At 41.9% G+C, this 20099-nt stretch overlaps 1 protein-coding gene across 2 annotated transcripts in view; it reads right to left on the bottom strand.

Moving 5' to 3' along the window:
- Positions 1 to 1464: 1464 nt before the first annotated feature.
- The window catches only part of EDN3 (endothelin 3), a 36790-nt gene continuing 18155 nt past the window's right edge, over positions 1465 to 20099 (bottom strand). The window contains exons 3-5 of one of the 2 annotated variants that reach the window (XM_060277322.1): positions 5397 to 5573; positions 3926 to 4059; positions 1465 to 1964 (exon numbers count right to left, since the gene is read on the bottom strand). In XM_060277322.1, the coding sequence (XP_060133305.1) occupies positions 3939 to 4059; positions 5397 to 5573 (298 nt within the window). In that variant the 3' untranslated portion in view covers positions 1465 to 1964; positions 3926 to 3938. The remainder of the gene's footprint in view (positions 1965 to 3925; positions 4060 to 5396; positions 5574 to 20099) is intronic. The other variant, XM_060277323.1, reaches the window with a different exon arrangement.

Genomic DNA, 20099 nt, shown 5'->3' with positions numbered 1-20099 from the left:
GACGCGAACCCGGTTCCCCAGATTACGAGTCTACCGCTCTTAACCACTACACCACAATGGCTCTCAGTGGTAGAGACTGCATGCACTCAAATGCTATGAAGTCATTGGTTGGGGTGGGGCTGAGGGTTTGCCAGATGAAAGATTTGTGCACCTTTCTGCATTTTCCGAGTCTGTAGAAAATAGCGATAGAATAAAATACACATGAAATACACAAAGAGCATCTTTTTCTTACAACTGGAAGCGGGCAAAGCTCCAGCTGGATTTGAACCTTATTCTGTACGACAAGGGCCTGCTTTAAAAACAGTTCCATATGCTCACATTGCACACTCACATTGTGACTTTCTAAAAGAAATCTGTGGTTATTAAAATATACCACATATACCTCAGATAGCAATCTACCTCATAACAAAAGGTTAGTTCCTTGAAACAAGATTGATTTCCCCACTGAGGTAATTAAAAGAAACACACACAGTAAGAAAAGCTATTTGCCAGGACAATAAATAGACAACATCTCAACAAAATACACCAAATTGGGGCCAGAAAAATAGAAAACTAGTATAAATGTGATAATGGAGAGAGGTGTTTTACTTTTATAAGTAGAATAATTTATTTATGTAATATATTCATATATATATACTATATATATATAATATAGACAAAAGATCTCTTCCTTTCTTGCTGAAAACAATGTCCGTTACTTATTTTGCAAATTTTATATAGCTGGTTTGGGGATGTGCACGTTTTCTGAATGAGCCCAAAAGTTCATCAGTTCAGCCTACAGTCTTAACTGTGGTCTCTAGAACTATGTTCTTGTAAAATAATAGACTTTTAAAGAAAAATCCATTTTTATGAAAGTATCCTTTGAAAGATTCTCAACTACCAGTAATGAATGTCTTTTTCCTCTTTCTGCTTAGCAAACACTGGGTGAATGTTCTTCCGCAGTCTTCTTAACATGCACCCAACTAATTCAAAAAGGCCATCCATTGATTGTGTAGAAATACATCCAATTCTTCTGCTTCGTCTGTTCCTCAAAAATGAACTTTCGTAATTGCAATTAACAGTTCCCATCACTGTATTTTCCCAGCCAGTCCTTCTAGCAATTTGAATTAAGGGCTAATATATGGCTTTGTATGTCCTTCAAATGCATTTTTAATGTTTCAGAATTTCTTCACCCCGGGGCAGCAGAGTGAATAGGATGGATAAACTAGTGTTCTTCTCTCTCAACATCTATCCAGTAGATCTGTTGTAAAATTCCATTTCAGTGCAGGAATAATTGGTGCCTAAATCCAATAACCTATGAAATACTCCCAGTATACTGTTAGCTTGCTATATGTTATAATTATATTAATATTAGCCATTCATATTCAATCTGCATAGATATTGTCATTTACATTTCTTCACCACTGAGATTACAATAGGAAGACAGGTTTGAACAGCATTATGGAGAAAAGGGTGCCTTTAAAAAAAAAAAGTGACCAGAATATCAAATATAGGTACTGTTCCAATGTCCCAATTTGTCCCATGACAACCGCATGTGAAAAGCTGGACATTCATACACATGACAAGCAAAAAAGTGAAGCATTCTTTTTTCCTGTCCTGCATTCTTGACAGAGTAGGAAAGTTTTTCACTCCTTGAATCTTTATTTTTTTTTCCCCTTTCTTTCTTTTTTGCCAGTGGGGGCTGTTCTTGGGACCGTAAACAGCAAAAATGTTGCTTTCCAAAATTGATGGATGTCATCATGGATGTCATTATCATGTGGGGTGTATAAGACTCAAGCAAGAAACGAGCCAGAACATTGCAGTTCAGTAACACTTCCTCCAGGTAGGTACATTGTCGACTTTCAAGATTGCATCAGTTCAGGAAAAGGGCACACCTGCAGCTAGATAATCCATTTGAGAGTCTTGAACATTTGTTCATCTTCAGTGAGTTTCATATCTTAGCTAGTAGGTACTCAGCTTCATACCTGTGAAAGAAAAATGCACAATGAAAGGCTTTTCCAAATGCTGTTGAAATTTTGTTTTGTACAGTATTCTGAATCCACCATTATTTTTGAGGGCCAAAAGCAAGGGTTATTTTATAAATAAATGAAACAAGCACTGAGAGCCTGTGTGGTGGAGTGGTTAGAGCTGCTTTCATGTCTGCACAGATCAGCTACAGATCCCACAAGACCCCTGCTCCATACAAGACTTCAAGAAAAAAATGTATTTACTAGGTGTCTGGACATACTGCAAAGCTAAGTGTTGTCAAGCCATCCAGCTCATTTCTGGTGGTTACTGCAAGACAAGACTTCGCTCCAATTTCCCCCACACAAACCGATTTTTTTATTTCGTTTTGATTGATGACATGGGCTTTTCAGGAACAAACTAAGAACAGAATACTTATGCAACTTTTTGCGCCATTTGCTGTGGAATAATTCTTCATTTATAAATATATATACCCAGAAATGTAGCAAACAGTGCCAGAAAATTAAATTTCTGAGAACTATTAGCCATATGTTACCACAAAAATCAACTGCCATTCTAGCAAAGAGAATGGAATCGGAGTAAACATCATTGCATGGAAGGAACTGCTTTTAGTTATCATAGTGCCTTAGTCCACAACTAGTTTTAAAGTAGGTCAGCTCTGAGCAGGGAAGGGAGGGTGCTGCAGCAAGCCTCCCCTGCTCATCCTCAAAGTGGGCTGCCGGCAAGTCCTACTGCAATTGCTGCCACTATCTTCGCACACATCTCTCATTTCTGGATGGGCCAGCATATTCCTTAGACCTTAGGCTAGGGGAGTTCTACTTACTTTCATTCAGGAATGATCCCACAAACATGAAGTTAGCGTAATGTACCCTTGGTCCACCTAGCTAGATTAGTGAAATTAGTGGGATGGAGGGGGCACCTTCCCCAGGCTGGTGCCCTCCAGATGATTTGAGCACTAGCTTGGGAAATGCTGGTCTAATGCAATGTTTGGAAGGTTAGCTGTGCATATCGGAAACCCAGTGTCAGTTTCCTGCTCGGTCGTGAGGTAGTGTGACTGGTTGGCTGTCATCAAGTCTTAGTTTTTCAGCCTGACCTATCTCATTGGTGATACTGAAGCAAAAAAGGCCAAGATGTGGGAGTGGGAAACCCCTGTCACAGCTGAAAGGTTACCCCTGCCAGGAACTCAGCAGATGGCTTTGAGCAAGATACTGTTTCTTAGTACAGTGGTGCCTTGCAAGACAAATTTAATTCGTTCCACAAGTCAATTTGTTTTGCGAAAAATTCATCTTGCGAATCGCGGTTTCCCATAGGAATGCATTGAAATTTATTTATTTTTATTTTTGCCCACAGGAACGCATTAATTAAATTTCAATGCATTCCTATGGGAAACGCAATTTGCAAGACGAATTTTTCACAAAACGAATTCGTCTTGGGAGTCACCATCAGATCACAAAACGCATTCGTCTTGAGAAAAATTCGTCTTGCAGGGCATTCGTCTTGCGAGGTACCACTGTACCCGCTCCAACTTCAATTGTAGGAGTAATAAAACTGATCCATCTTATTATAGGGCATTTGTAAGGCTTACTGAGGTATGTGATATAAAGCACTTTGAAGTGCTAAATGTTGTTATTAATAACACAGTATTAAAAAAATTATTATATTAAAAAATTATTTTAGGTTATGCTTCTTGGTTTGCACCACACAAAGCTATTGGGTTGAGTTTGGTTGCACATTTGAGTCAACAGAAAACACTTTACATTTTGCATACAACACTTCTGCCTTGAGGCAAGCCAATTTCATGTTTTGGCTGGAAGAGCAGGGATGATTAAAACGTGCCTTAAATATGCACATGATCAGGTAGAAACATGCTTGCTATCCGCTTCTAGGCCTTTTCTTTAAACTAACAGACTTGACAATTATCAAAATATTAACTTGCCCTCCAAACATTTTAGCCACTTACGCGCACAATATAATTAAAACATAGACTGCACCTCTCCAACTTGAAGAAGCTGAAAATTCTCCTGGGCTACAGATATATGCTCCTTTTCTTGATGGGGATCTGTTTCTTCTCTGCTGTTCAGTTGCTCATTATTACTATGGAAAAGAAAGTTGGGGCTTTTAAATTACCACACAATTTCTTCATCCGAAATATTTATCTAGCTTTAGTTTTTAATTTGCAACGGTCTCCCGCAATAACATCTAGTGGACTCAGGAGACAGCCCACGATATTGTGTGCTGTCTTCACCACCCTCCGTAGGCACTCTCTGTCCATGGCTGTCAAACCAGCATACCACACCGTGATGCAGTATGAGAGAACACTTTCTATCGTGGACCGATAGAAGGAAATCATCAGTTGCTGTCCAACCTTGTTCTTTCGCAAGACCCTAAGGAAATGAAGTCTCTGTTGGGCCTTCCTAACTACCTGGGCTGTACTGACCTTCCAAGTTAGGTCTTCACTCCCAGGTATTTAAAGGAAGAGACTCTCTCCACACAGTCCCCCCGATATACAACAGGGCTAGCTCCCCTCTCTTCCTCCAAAAGAGGATATAGCTAGCTGTGGATGCATGTGAAAGGGGACAGTGCTAACAGTCATAATCACATTTGTGGTAGGGAATTCTATAGTCGTACCTTGGGTCTCAAACGCCTTGACTCCCGAACAAATCAGCTCCCGAGCGATCGAAACCCAGAAGTGAGTGTTCCAGTTTTCGAACGATTTTCAGAAACCGAATGTCTGGTGGGGCTTCTGATTGGCTGCAGCCAGTATGGTCATAGCTGCCAAGTCTCCTGTTTTTCGCGGGAAACCCCCAGATTTTAATCCGTTTCCCGCTGTTATCCCGAATAGAAAAAAATCCCGGAAATCCCCCGGATTTCCTACCTGCCAGGGAGGCTCCATTTTGGGTGCTGCTCTGCCCATGTCTGGGCACCGGAAATCGGGCAGAGAGGCACCGGAAGTTGCTTCTACGCATGTCCAGACATGTGTAGAAGCGACTTCCGGTGCCGCGCCGCTGCTGATCCCACATATTTCAGCGGGAGACTTGGCAGCTATGGTGCCGATTGGACTCCCAAAATGCATTCTGTTCGAGAACCAAGGTATGACTGTACACTGAATTAAGTACTTCCTGAAAAGTTACTTCCTGTTGCTACTGATTCATTTGGTTTCTCTTATATGAGAGAGGGAGAAAAAATATACTCACGCTATTCTCAATTCCTTTTAGATATGCAAATACCATAAAACAGGAGAATGCAACATGCATTATCCTTGGGCTAATTTCATGAGAGTGGCAAGAAGGGGGAAATGAGAGGAAGGGGGCTATGCAAGAGATGAGAGGGGATAGCCCCATCCACCATAAACTCTGTCCCCACCTACCATCAGTATGGTGTCCCTCAAAAGAAAAGGGCTTCTCACCCCTGTCACAGATGAACAATCTTACCATTGGCCATTCTGGGTCGTTCTGCAAAAATGCATACACTGCTTGTCGCATCTGTCTGCACAAGAGCAGCGTAATGGAGGCTGCTTTGATGAATGCAAGCTCTTGCGATGCCGCTCTGTAGATCTTTTGCCTCTGAAACTTCCCCTGTAATTTGCCAGTCCATATGGAACAATCCTCCTGCAACAAAAACATATGAATGCCTTAGCATTTTCAAGATCGTATGGAAGCTATCAGCAAACTTTTTCAGCAGGGGGCCGGTCCACTTTCCCTCAGACCTTGTGGGGGGCCGGACTATAATTGGGGGGGGGCGAATCCCTATGCCCCACAAATAACCCAGAGATGCATTTTAAATAAAAGGACACATTCTATTCATGTAAAAACACGCTGATTTCTGGACCATCCGTGGGCCGGATTTAGAAGGCGATTGGGCCGCATCTGGCCCCCGGGCCTTAGTTTGCCTACCCATGTTTTAAGTGCTTTTACCCCATACTTCTGGCCCGTCAGCCAGCATGATCAGCAGGGTCTTGCAGGCTGCAGCGGAACAGAGAGCGGGAGGAGGCAGCCCCGCCCCCAGGCTCGCGCTCCCAGCGATCCCCACGCGCCTCTGGAGCTTCTCGCAAGGAGCAGCAGCCTGGGGCCGCCTCAACTGAACAGCTGAGAGGCGCGGCGAGGTGGCCCCAAGCTCGCGCTCCGGGCGCTTGGCCCGCACTCCTCCCGCCAATGGAGGGGACGCAGGGGCATCAGTGGCGTGCGTGCGCCATGGCGCATGCGCCCGGGGTGCCAGAAAGTGTTTTGCTTAGGGAGCAAAAAGCCCTAGCACCGCGCCTGAGACAAAGCCAGTGATCTGGTTTGGAGACAACGCTAAACTATGGCTAAGTGCAAAAATGCACAAACTTTGGGCTTGTGCACTTCTTCCAATATGGCTGCAAACAGAAACTGAACTCAAAATCCTGTATGGTTAACCTTAAATGTGGTTTAGGCAAATAAGCAAGGATAATAAACCGTGGCTTTGGGCTTAATGCTAAAGTGCGGTTAAGCAAAAGTCGAGGCAAAAGTTTCCAAAATCCTCCGCATAAGGGGAGGAATGAGCAAACCAAAGGCTCAACTAGGCTTGTTTCTGCAACAATAAACCATCATTCACCAATTATATGCCCACTCAAATGCTTTGGTCTTCAGAACTGGCACTTTTACAAGAGCCACATAATGTTTGTTAAACACTTACAATGAACCAGTGCTTCAGTGTACATAGGTATCTTTGTTGCACTGTTTTCGGTGCCTGGTAAAGGATTTTTTGTCTAGGCAAGCCTACCCAGACATGTAAATTTAACCAGTATTTTAATATGTAACATTATTTTCTAATGTATATTTGTTAACATTGCTGCTTTTGTTTATATTTTGAGGAAAGAGTTGTTCAACCTGCTTTTAAACATCTGATTTTATCTGTGATTTTAATTTTCATGTATGTAAACCACTTAAGAGATTTTGATGCTCTTAAATAAGTAAATGCCAAAAGGTATCAGAGAGGGAGATGAACAGTGCAGATCAGAGCTTTCCAAACTGTGTGTCGGGACACGTTAGTGTGTTGGCTGCAGTGTGTTGGTTTTTTGACATGAATGCTCCCCGCACTCCTCCCAGGGCTGGAAAGGGGTTAGTTTAACCTCCGGTTTGCAAGTAAAACTGAATTTCTGTGTCGCAAAATGATGCAAGTCTAAAAGGTGTGTCACCAACATGAAAAATTTGGAAAGCTCTGGTGTAGATGGTAATGCTTCTAAGCCATAGTTTCTTGTTTCTTATGATTGTCACAATTAGTTTATTAATTCCCTTATAAACCACTGTCTCTCGGTAATTTACACATACAGTACATTAATTAAAAAGTTAAAACACAGTAACAGCAAATAAATTTAAAACAAGAGTAAAATCCTGACAAGTGGACCCTCATGGTAAATACCCAGCCCAATCAGCTGGGAAAGACTGAACAAAACTGTTGTGAATTGTTTCTGGAAAGAGCGGGTGCCAGTCGTACTGTGGCAGGAATGTCATTCCACAGAACAGGGGCAGCCACACTAAAAGTCCTACTCTGAGTTACTGCAGAGCGGGCTTCTGAAATCTTTAGAATTTGTAGGAGAAACTCTTCTACAGACCGCAGCAATTTACTGGGTTTATAAGAGATAAAAGCGGTTTCTCAAGTAACCTGACCTTGACTTGCAGGAGGAATTATAAGACTATGTTAGCACCAATACCCTCAACCTGCTGGCAAATTGGCAGCCAGTGCAAATTCTGAAAGTAAGGGATTATATGCCCAGTGGTACGGTAGCTTACAACTACAAGCAACCCAACCGCCATGTTCTGCACCACTTGCAGCCTCCAAACCAACCCCACGTAGAGAGCACTGTAGTAATCCGACCATGAGGTTACTGGTGCACGAACTATGATCAAGTTATCCTGATCCAGAAAGGACAGCAACTGTCTTGCTGAAATAAGGGGGGAAAGGCACTCCTAGGACTCAGCTATAGAGCTGCAAAATAAAACATTTTAAGTGTGTTTTAAGTGCCAGGTGGCGCTGTGGTTAAACCACTGAGCCTAGGGCTTGCTGATCAGAAGGTCGGCGGTTCGAATCCCTGTGACGGGGTGAGCTCCCGTTGCTCGGTCCCAGCTCCTGCCAACCTAGCAGTTCGAAAGCACGTCAAAATGCAAGTAGATAAATAGGAACCGCTACAGCGGGAAGGTAAACGGCATTTCCATGTGCTGCTCTGGTTTGCCAGAAGCGGCTTTGTCATGCTGGCCACATGACCTGGAAGCTATACACCGGCTCCCTCGGCCAATAATGTGAGATGAGCACGCAACCCGAGTCGGTCACGACTGGACCTAATGGTCAGGGGTCCCTTTACCTTTACCTAAGTGCAATATACAATGTGACACTAGATGGTGAGCCTAATGAAAAATTCAATGTATTTTTAAAAACGCTTTTTAAATTTTTTTTAAAAAAGCATTTTCAGAACGGTTTTTATATGTATGTAGATTCCACCCTAGTCACTAAGGACACCTGTACCTCCAGTGACAGAGCTGGATCAAGGAGCACCCCCCAACTTCAGGGAGAGTCCAAACTCATTTAGCATTATGTCCAGAAGGGAGAGCGAAGAGTCATGAGTTCCCACTGAATCATGTAGCTCGTTGGAGTAAAACAATGATAAAATTGGAGCTCTAAGATGCCTGGAGGAAGGGTGGGAGGAAATGTAACTATTAAGTAATGCCCAAGACTGGTTCCAGCAATGTCATCACAACCATTTCCTTCCTCCACTTGAGAGTCCAAGAAGAAAGAGCTCAATCATCAAGAATGATTATATTCTGCTGGAATTGCCAAATGAGTCTTCAGTGTTAATCCAAACAGCACTGAAAGCTTACATATGCACCCAAGAATACGAAGAAGGGCAACGTTGATTGGCTATAACGGTTACAGATATCCTATGACTGAAGAAGAAGCATTAGGAAGGAAGGAAAGAGGAAGGAGTTTGACAGCTGAAAGTGTAGGGGGTTGCATCAAGGCCTAGGAATGGCCTGAAACATTGGTACAGAAGACATGTATTTGCAAAAAGAATTGGAAGTAGATAAGAAGGCATTAAGTGAAACAGGCAAAAGAGAAAGGAGGAAGAGGAGTATAAAATCATGAAAAGTTACAGCAATAGAGAAAATTAAGCAATTTAAATGGGCTAACTGTGAATAAATTGGTAAGTAACTGCACTCCAGTGAAATGCTTTTGGGCTTCAGCCTACACTGAAAAAGTCAACTCTCACTTATTACAATTATTTTTTTAAGCCAAGGGAACAGAGTGAATTTTATATTACATGTTTTAGGTCCATGTGCTCCTTCCCCAGTGCCCGTAAATATTAGCCTGATCGTGAAAAGCAACGCATCAACAATACTACCAAAAAATTTATTAGAGTGGACGTGGGAGTGGGGAAGAATTCACAGATCACTGACACTAATCCAGGAAAAATTAATAGGGTTTCGCACCAATGTGTACGACTAGCAAAATTACCCATCTCAAAGGCATTGGGTGGTTGTGTGTCTCATTTCCTGTTTTTTCCCCACAGAGTACAGCAAGCAGTCTGATCAAAATTAAATTTATTTTCTCTAGTTTTGCACACATGAAGAAAGGAGGAAAATTATAAAGTAATGCAGGATGAATGTTTAATATGGAACCATACAAAAATCTAAAATATTCAAACTTTATTCAGATGAATTGAGTTGAATGCTACACTAGAAATCTCAGCTCCAAGGAAGGTAGTACAAAATATTTTCTCGCTCGCCAATCCACTTGTTTTCCATCTATTTCTTTAACACACACACAAGCACACAAGACAAATGTTCTTCTCTCCCAACCCCCTCTTCTCCTGTGTCTGGGTCAAAAACAAGGCATGAGAAATTAATTTCTGCCTCATAAAACAAAACAGACCTTCCCACAATAAGGAAGGGAAGAAGGGCATCAATAAACATCAATATAGAGGTAGAGAATGTGAAATAATGAGAGCATTTTCTGCAGCATAAACATAGCATATGGGAGTTAGCACATACTCTTCTGCATTTTAATATTCAGCACCATGAATAAATGTGCAACAGTATTAAATGCCTCAGGACACCTCAAACCAAATTTGTACCCAGTCCGGCATTTTAGCGCTAATATTAGCCAGCCACCTGTGAATGTCCATTTATGACATTCACAAACATGGCCTGATGGAAACAGCCATTCTGGATTGTTTACATCCTGCATCTGATAATCAGGAGTGTACTGCCCCTGAATATGCCATTTTTCATTATTTTGGCTACTAGTTTCCATGAAGCCATTCAATCCTCTTTAAAAGGACCATTAGACAGAGTGTTGTACTATGATCTGGGAGGCCAGGGTTCAAATTCCCCTTTCAACCATGAAGTTCAATGGGTGACCTTGGGCCAGTCACTGCCTCTTAGCCTAACCCACCTTACAGGGCTGTTGTGAAGATAAAATGGGTAGTGGAGAATCATGTACACTGCCTTGAGCTCCTTGGAGGAAAATACAGAATCATAGAATCATAGAGTTGGAAGAGACCACAAGGGCCATCCAGTCCAACCCCCTGTTAAGCAGGAAACACCATCAAAGCATTCTTGACATATGTCTGTCAAGCCTCTGCTTAAAGACCTCCAAAGAAGGAGACTCCACCACACTTCTTGGCAGCAAATTCCACTGTCGAACAGCTCTTACTGTCAGGAATATGGTACATAAATGGCAATAAGAACATAATAAGAACCTGCTTATCAAGCCAATGGCCAGTCTAGCCCAGCATCTGTTCTCACAGTAGCCAACCAGATGTCTGTGGAAAGCTCACAAGCAGGATTCAGGCACAAGAGCGCTCTCCCCTGTTGTGGTTTCCAGCAACTGGTATTCAGAAGTATTGCCATCATGAATTTACATTGTCATCATGGATTTGTCTAAGTTAGTGGCCATCACTGTCTCTAATGGAAGCAATGCAGTTTCATTTTTTCTTCTTCATTCTATTTCAGACACTTGTCCTTTTTCTCAATCAATCCAAAATCCACTTACGTGGAAGCCACATTGAACTCAGTGGGACTTCCCTCTCTGTAGGCATGCATAGGATTGCACTTTCAAATGTTTTATTTAAAGCATGGACAGGTGGACCTGCCCACATAGGATGCCATGCTGTGATACCCTTTAAGCTAAAACAAAACAAAACATGCAGAACTGACCAAAGACTGTAAGACTGATCAAATCTGCATCAACTAAGACTAGGGAAACTAAACCCAAAGCAAACCATGGGGCTACTGCCCTTAATCACACCACCACCCTGAAATCTATTTTTAGGATGCAAGTACACTTTAGACTTTTTCAAAATAAATAAATTTAAAAGATAAACTAAACTTTCCCATTCAAGGAGGAACAGAAAGCTTTTGCTGCTTATGATGTGCAGGCTTAAACCTCAAACATTTTTCTCAAAAACGTCTCAGAACCACCAAACATTAAAATTTGCATGTAAAACGGCAAATGATGTCTGTCTCTGAACAGTTAGGCAGAACTAGTAGCTTCCAAAAAGGATTATCCGCTGTCTGTTTTGCCTGCCCTTTTCCCCTGTAGCGATTAGAACTATAATCTTTCCATTATTTACTTTTAATAGCTTGAGACATTGATTCACTCTTAATCCTTCTGTCTGTCTCTCTCTCATGCAAAGTTGGAAGCAAATGCGTATACAACCCAGTGCTGTATAATTTTCTCACGCAAGTCTCCCAGAAGACCACGGCAGTTTAGCAAAGGCTCAGGAACTATCCAAAATTAGATTCTACAGTCCAGTCCTGGGTACTGACATTTATAAGCTTATTTACATAATATTCTGTGTGTTTAGCTAATTTTATTTGAACTGCAATTAACATTAAACCGTTTGTGTGTTAGCTACAAATATAAGGAATAAGTATGCCAACAAAGTTTAAATCCTTTATTTTTATTGTGTTTTGAAAGATGTTCACAACCTCGAGAATTTATCTGCAACTTAAGACAACTGTATTCTCTAAAAGTATGGAGATCTGCAGGAAAAAATACAAGAACAGCTAATGTTTCATGAGCAGGTGTCAATGTTACAGGAATGTTTACTGGAAACTGTGGAAAGAAAGTTTTCTGACAAATGACCTGTGACCAACAGGTGACAATTCACTGACAGATACACAAATAAAGGCCTCCAAAACAAGGCCTTGTGCACGTAACGCTTTACTATGTGTTGTGTGTCGAGGACCTCCAGGACACCCCTAAACAGTTCAGAAAACAGTTCACACAGAATTTTGTTTTTGGTTTTTGGCATAATTTTGGCCACAACTTTATTGCTTGCAGTATGTGAACGGTTGCTTAGGCATTGGTTCGCGACTATCTGTTCCCACTTAGAGGTAGGAACAGAACTGACATCTGCAAGCCTACAAAAGGGAAAACAGGAAAAGAGGAAGCTCAACGCTGCGCGCAGGGAATAAAAAGCACCCCAACAGTCATTGAAACTTGGCAACACTAAATTCTCCCCAGCAACATTGGAGGTGCCCTATCAGCTTCGTGGCCATACATTCTAACCTGCCCAACAACAGGTGGGTGTCCTGGTTGCCCCCACCGCAACACATGCTCTCCATGAAGGAGAATCCGCTTTAACAAATTGCAAATCTGCAGAGAGTCCAAATGGGAAGTTGCAATGCCCATGGTAATTTGCACTTGACAGTGGCAATGCCCAAACTATTTGTTTCTTTTCAACCTAATCTTCATTCTCATTTGCAGGGAAGACAAATGTCAGAGACGTCCCATTTTTTTAACACGAGGATTTCATATTCAAGATCATCATACCATCAACCATTTTCCTTTCAATTTCCGTCTCAAACTCAACAATAACAAATTTGCCAACTGAAACCAGTACTTCAGTGACTGCTTCAGCATCTGTGCTTTCTTTCAGGAAAATCATATTTCCTATGAGGGCATCTTCCCCTGTGTTCATTTAAAAATATGTGAAATATCCATTTACACTTTGTGTTCAACACTGCCTTCAAATTTTTACAGGGTTGTACTGTCACCCTGTGAGGCAAGGTAAGAAGCCTTTGGCTCCAGAGGTGAAGTTTTGGATTTGTAAATGAGTCCACCTGTTCAGCCTCATCAGGCTGGGCCTCCCCCTCCTTGACCCATCTGAGTGGAAACTGGTAGGAACTTGTATATACTTCAAGAAAAAGAGTGGGGGGGGTTCTATTAGAGAAAAATCAATACTTGAGAGGGAAGTAGAAAAATTCTAAGTTGTATGTAAAATGTCATCTCGAAAAACTGGTTACCAGATGGAACTTTGGAAAATTATCTTTAAGATTATACAGAGCACGTTCAGTATATATGAAAATGAAAAATGGGTCTGTAGGTTGACATTTTAATGGAATTACCCTCCTATTGTTTTCAGTGGGGAGTATGTGAAAGGGTTTGCATGTAATGTTGGATAATAACTCAGGTTTAGCAGCTGCGCAAACCTCAGCAAGGTTTTGCACAAGGTTCAATGTCAGTGGGAAAGTAGCATACAAGGGGCAGATTGAACAACAACACTACTAAAGACCACCATATCCAGATGAACAAATACTAATGTATATATATTTAAAAAGGAAAAAACCAACAACATGTGTATATTGTCTTTCTATCTTTAAATAAAAACAGCCTTCCCAAGGCAGGTAATAAATCTCAGTTAACTTTTTCTCCTTTCTTCTGTCTCCTTGGATGCTTAACTTACATAAATCCTCGATACAAAACTGTCCCGTGCTGCCCACTTCTGCATAGTAGAAAGAAGTGTGGCCTGTCCCGTTTCACCACCCGAGGTGAAATAGGAAGGTGGCACCCCACCAAAGCCTCACTTTCCAGGGATTGCAAGATCTCGAAGGGAAGCTGCTGCCAAGCGACTCCAGCACAAGGGGTGGGGACCTCACAGGGATTCCACCGTCCAAGGCAGCTGCTTCTGTCTGCCTCATGGGAGGGCCAGCCTTGGTAGGAAGCTCCAGAACCACTTTACAGTCCACCAGAAGTTTGTATTTTTAAAGGAGGTGTTCCTTTACATACCCAGTGAGAAGTAGATAGGTGCACAGATAGGCAATGCTAGTATTATCGCTGTGTGCCGATGATGTGGTGCTCCTATCACTCACCCGATTAGGTCTTAACGATCTGCTTACAGCATTTAGCATGTACTGCAAGCGGGAAGACCTCGTTGTGATTTACCCCAAGACCAAAATTATGGTCTTTGGGAAGCGTAGTCCCAAAATCAAATGGAAAATCTTGCTCCCCAACAGGACCCCAGCTGCTCTTCTTCGTGCTGAAGCTGACGTGACAACAATACAGGCTAGAATTGATTGCCTGTGCCTAAATTTTGTGGAAAGACTTCAATCTCTTTTAAGGAGCGATTCTCCGCTATGTCTCACACAGAACGGGAACAGACCAAATGCTGGAAGGCTAGCACGCAACGCCTCTTGTCCCAATATCAATTACAAGATCTTCAGGCGACCATGAAGATGGATAAGAGGCACTTAAGAGACTGTCTCTTTAGGTCCGATTCAGAAAGGGATCTAGCCATGAGCTCACCCTGGTTCCCACTTATTAAAATGGAGCATGCCCGAGCCAGATACCTGACAAAGCTACCACTTGCTGTACTAAGAATCGCTTTTACAGAACTACGATTCCAATCGATGCCCTCGGCGGTGTTGGATGGACAGTACGGCAAAGTACATTATGAAGAGAGAGACTGCCTGTGTGGACAACCCTGTGTCGAGGACCTGTACCATTATTTATTGCAGTGCCCGTTATATAGAGACCCAAGAGACCGATTTATAAAACCCCTGTTTACAAATGGAACACGTTTGAATAGGGTGGAAAGGGTGAAATGGCTGCTGAGCAACACCGGCGACTTTGTTACTTATAAAGTAGCACTCAATGCGCTGGCAGCTAAGAAGATCAGGAGGAAGGAACTAGACAAAATAGCGGTCAACTGCAAAGGGGATTCGGATATTTAATTTGGCACATCTAACCTGAGAATCTTCTGCTATTCTATTCTATTTAATGCAAAAAATAATTTTAGTAGCCGTGACCGTGGTTTTATTGTATGTCTGTGCCCGATGATTTTTATGGTGGTTGTTGTTGTTGTTGTTTCTTTTTTGTTCTCCTTCTGAATGATGCCATGGCCTATGGCTAGTGCAATAAAAAGTTTACCAGTAATTGGGTAGTATTATCACAATTGTCAGTCACCAGAAGGAGAATTCTAATAAACCCCTCCCACAGAAGCAGAGCCAGCTCCAGGACATCAAAGATGTTTTCTCTCTGTGTTCAAAGAATGCCCAAAGGGACCTCTAGAGACAGCTGTGGCTTCAGGTTTCTTTTCCCATGCTTTTTTTCTTTTAGTTTAACATCTGCTTAACGGTTCATTAAGGAAACAACTATTGTTCACCATCAATTAGCAGGCTATAAGAGAACACTCTCGCTGCCCTTTACGGAGCAGCATTTTCATTGCAAAGGAAATTATTATAGCAGAGTGTCAGTCAACAATGACGAGTCTGAAACTAAGCCGCTGTCCAGTTCAAGGACTGAGGAAAATAGATTTTGTACACTTTACACTTATATAAAAAAAAGAAAGAAACCCACCACATTACTAATTCTTAAAAGCAGACCAAAAGCAACAGGTTGCTCCACACTACAAAATGACAACTCAATATTTGAGCGCAAAGGAACAAAAATAATTTTAGTTTTAAAACTTTTTTAAAGCAACATGTTATTGGTGATGCCCTAATAGTAGTCAGACAGGAAGTAATGGGGATAATTTTCAGCATTTGTGGCTTTGGCATAATATTTCAATGGGAGTTATTACAATCAGCAACGTGAAACAGCTGTGTGGCAACAGCTGAAGGCAGAAGTTGACTGCATTTTGATTTCAGCGGCCAGGATCTCAGAAAACAATTGAAACTATACTTTTTGTAGCACAGTGGGCAAAAGTGAGAAGGGAACTTTTAAAAAAAAATTATTGTTGTTCTCTTGTGAAGCAGCCGAGCTAAAAATCAGCTACTGAAGTTAACCACAGCAAATAAAGAACCAGAGTATACTGTCATAGCTGCCAAGTTTTCCCTTTTCTCGCGAGGAAGCCTATTCAGCATAAGGGAAAATCCCTTTTAAAAAAGGGATAACTTGGCAGCTATGGTATACCGTGTGATTCTGGAATTGTCTTTGTCACAAAAAAGGCCATAGACCTGTTCTAAAAATAATTTCCAAAAATGAACATTGACACAGATTTGTTAAGGCATTTAGTGCAATTCCATAGTCAGTCACTTATCCAGAGTAATTCCTAGTTGCACCAACTATTTTGTAACTGTTCTAGGTGGACCGAGGGGGAGGCTGAGGACTGGTAAAACATTTTGAAGTAATCTGCATTAAAAAAGTGTGGGGGGGGGGGGAGTCTTAAGATTCTGGGGTTGCAATCCTAAACACATTTACTAGGCCACTCAACAGAGTTACTGTAGATTTACTCCAGAACAGAAATGCACAGGATTGCAATAAAAGCTGCTCAAAAGCTGTCCAGAATTCCCTGGAAAGAGGAATTGATTGTTAAACCAGTGGCGTCGCAACAGGGGGGGGGGCTTACACCCCAGGTTCTATGTCTGTGGGGGTGACAATAAGTCACCCTGCGGGGGCTCACGGCGGCGCAAGCAGCCATCGTGCCGCCGCAGCCACATGTGGAGGATCATCTGTTCACGGCTGCAGCCGCGAGCACAGGATCCCGGCGCCGGCGGCAAACCGCTAAGTACAGTACATGTGCAGCGTTGCACGCATGCGCTGTATAGCGGTTTGCCAGCGGCGGTGTTCCAGCGCCATACGGGATCCCTCCATTGCTGCTACAACCGCGAGCAGAGGATCCCAGCACCTTCCGTATGGCGCTGGGGTGGCGCCAGCTGCAAACCGCTATACAGCGCATGCGCAGCATCACTACATGCGGCGCATGCGTCATCCGTAGCAATGCCGCACATGCGCCCTACATAGTGTCACAATGCCTTCCTTCGCAACAAATCCCATGAGGGGAATATGAAATACGGGTCTCCTTGGATGGCTTTAAAAGATGGCTTTGACCGAGTGCTCATCCATGCTTCTGCTTATCCCACGCCTAGAAAGCACAGTCTGAGAGGTTTTCCCGGGGGCAAACTTGCTCTTTGGCACTAAATCAGAGTGTTGTTGTTTCATTTTCTAACTCTTTCTCTGTCTGTGTGGCATGGATTTGCCTGTTCTCTGATAAGCGGATAGTTACATTTCCTTTTGCTGCTCCTTTTCGGTTAGTTCTAATAAATAGAGGTGGAAAAAGTGATTGGCGTTTGCATCGATTCAGCGCCAAAGATTGTTTTTTCGGGGGGGGGGCAGGAGCAGCAGACAAGCAGAAGCCTGGATGAGCCCAAAATCTTGAAGGATGAGGCTATTAGTGGCAATGCTGCCGCCCACACTCCTGACCCTGGCGCCATTTTGATACGTTCTGCCACTGACAGGAGTCTCCTCACAGCACGCTTAACAAACTACAGTTCCCAGGATGCTTTGGGGAAGCCATGACTGTTTAAGGTGGTACGATGCTGCTTTAAATGTATAGTGCAGACAGGGCCTTGCTCTTTATTTTTTAATCTCTCCCTCATTAACTCCCTACCGCCATTGCTAAGCGACATCTCAAAGGTGTCTTGCCCTCCCTTCACCATTGCTAAGCAACACCTCATGGGAGTAACTGTCAGTTCCAACTGCCAACTTGAGGGAGTAACTGTCAGATCCAATCAGGGTGGATTTGATTTAAATCACGATTTAAATCACGATTTAAATCACTAGTCAGTAAGGCTTGATTTAAATCACTAGTCAGTAAGACTTGATTTAAATCCTTTTTTTACAGAAAGACTCATTATTGCTGGTATAATCTTAATACTTACAACCAGATGAAGGTATCATTTTTGGAATAATAAATTTTCAGGGTAGTTTTTACAGTTATATCACAAATTACTGATTTGGTTATACTATTAGAAATACACAGACAGATAATTATGACATTATTGTGAGGTTTAATAAGTTAACTGTTTATATTTGCACAACATTTCTGCTGTACTTTATTGGAAGGAGAAAAATAATCATTAATAACAATTTAGACAATTTATTTAACCAAAACAATAAATTTTATTTAAATCTGATTTAAATAAAAAAATTTGATATACAGTATATATATATATCTCGGATTATATATATGTGTGGTTTTTATCCACCCTGGTTCTGTTGTAAGCCAGTTTACAGCTTACAACAGTTCCAACTGCCAACTTGAGGGAGTAACTGCCAACCAGCCATGAGGGCAGAGGACTTGGAAGGAAATGGTTACTCAGATTGTGTCAAGAGTTGAAGGGGAATTTACATGGCAAACCTTTCATTTGGCTGCTCTCTCATGGCAGGAGCACCACTTCAGAATTAACTCTTTTTTAATTGGTTTGCACCAGCAAGAGTAAACCTCGCCATACTCTGGCTCACTTTGTATTCACAATGTAGTTGATGTTAAAATAATAATAATTAAGTGCTATATAATAAATGATTAGGTGCTGCACATAACCTTAAAAGATGTTCCTACTCACACACTTCCAATTCCACAGACATGATACAAAAAAGGGGGGAAAGGATGGGCAGGGAAGAGAAAAGCAAGTAAATGTGAAGCAGATATGGGGAAATTGTCCCAAGGGAACCTTAAAATAACAAAAAGCCACTCGGGAAGTCAAGTATTTGCAAACATTGTAAGCTGGTTGGGAATAGCTCACTAAAGTAGGCCTCTTTTCCATGGCTACAAGCAAGTGGTTTCCCTTAAATTGTATATGCAGTTAACAGGGGAGACGTGAAAGAGTTGTTTTAAAATGTATTCTATATTATAGCCAAAGTAGGTTTTATATTTAAATTAGAAGCACAGATGAAGTGTGCTTAAGAGACTATTGTGAGAACAGTTCAAATGTGCTTTGCCATGGCACACAAACGTATTAACTGTCCTGCTGGATGTACAAAAACATCCGTTTAGTCCAGTCTGGTTTCTGACTCTGAGCATGGTTGGTTCCTTTTAAAGCCAAAGGCTGTTAATATCTGTCTGACATGTACATGATTTTTCCAGTCCCCTTCTACGTTTGGGGCAGCAAATTCCCCAGGTTCATTATGTGCTTTGTCACAAGTACTTCCTTTAGTGGTGAGGAGTCTTCCACTTCCGTTGTGCTTTTCTACAGTTATAATTTTAAATGTCATATGTAGTGGTTTAACATTTTATGAATATCCCCTTTACAATAAAGACATTTTCAAATAAAGCAGCAGAGCACAGGAACATGTCTGTCTGTTTGTTTGTTTGTTTTTAATCTATCTGGCCTGGAGCAATTCCAATTCTAGGTAACTGTGTGATGTCCAATTCTAACACAGAGAGCAAAAGAGTTCACAGAACTATGAATTAAGCCTCATATGTCCCTTGGCAGCTGTGTTTCCTTGATGCCTCTGAGTATTAAACAGTCTGCTCCAAAGGGTGAGTGTTCATTACATCCTAAGGTGACTCAAAATTACATCACTCTCATAACCAATTTTGATGCAAAACTCAGACTGCACTCTAGGACTTCTTGTAACATTTCTAATACTATGATCTCGCGTCACAAAATCTCTATAGAGAACATACGACCCTCTCCAAAGCAAGCACACAAACGTTATTTAATGAGGAGAGAAGAATGATCAAAACAGTTTTGTATCTCATTGAGCATTACCAGTGTCCTGTGATTTCGGCAAAAATGTATGAAAAGCCATACTGAATCAGGTCAAAGGCTGATCTAACCCAGCAAAGGTGAAGAACCAAATGCCCATAGAAAGCATGCAAGCAGGAACTGAGTGGAACAGCATTCTCCCCACGTGTGATTTCTGGTATTCAGAGGTATAATGCCTCCTGACAGTGGAGGACAGAAAATAGCCATCATTGTAGTAGTCACTGGTAGTCTTACCCTCTATGACCCTATGACCTTGCCTAATCTCTCTTGAAGCTATCCACGTTTATGGCAATCACAACATCTTCTGGGAATGAATTCCAGCATTTAACTGTGCAGCATGTGGGGAAAGTACTTTATTTTGGCTGCCATGAATATACAGTGGTACCTCTGTTTATGAACTTAATC

The sequence above is a fragment of the Zootoca vivipara genome, chromosome 7 (genome assembly GCF_963506605.1).
Source record: "Zootoca vivipara chromosome 7, rZooViv1.1, whole genome shotgun sequence".
Classification (NCBI taxonomy): domain Eukaryota; kingdom Metazoa; phylum Chordata; class Lepidosauria; order Squamata; family Lacertidae; genus Zootoca; species Zootoca vivipara.
This window is presented reverse-complemented; position numbering and strand designations above follow the sequence as displayed.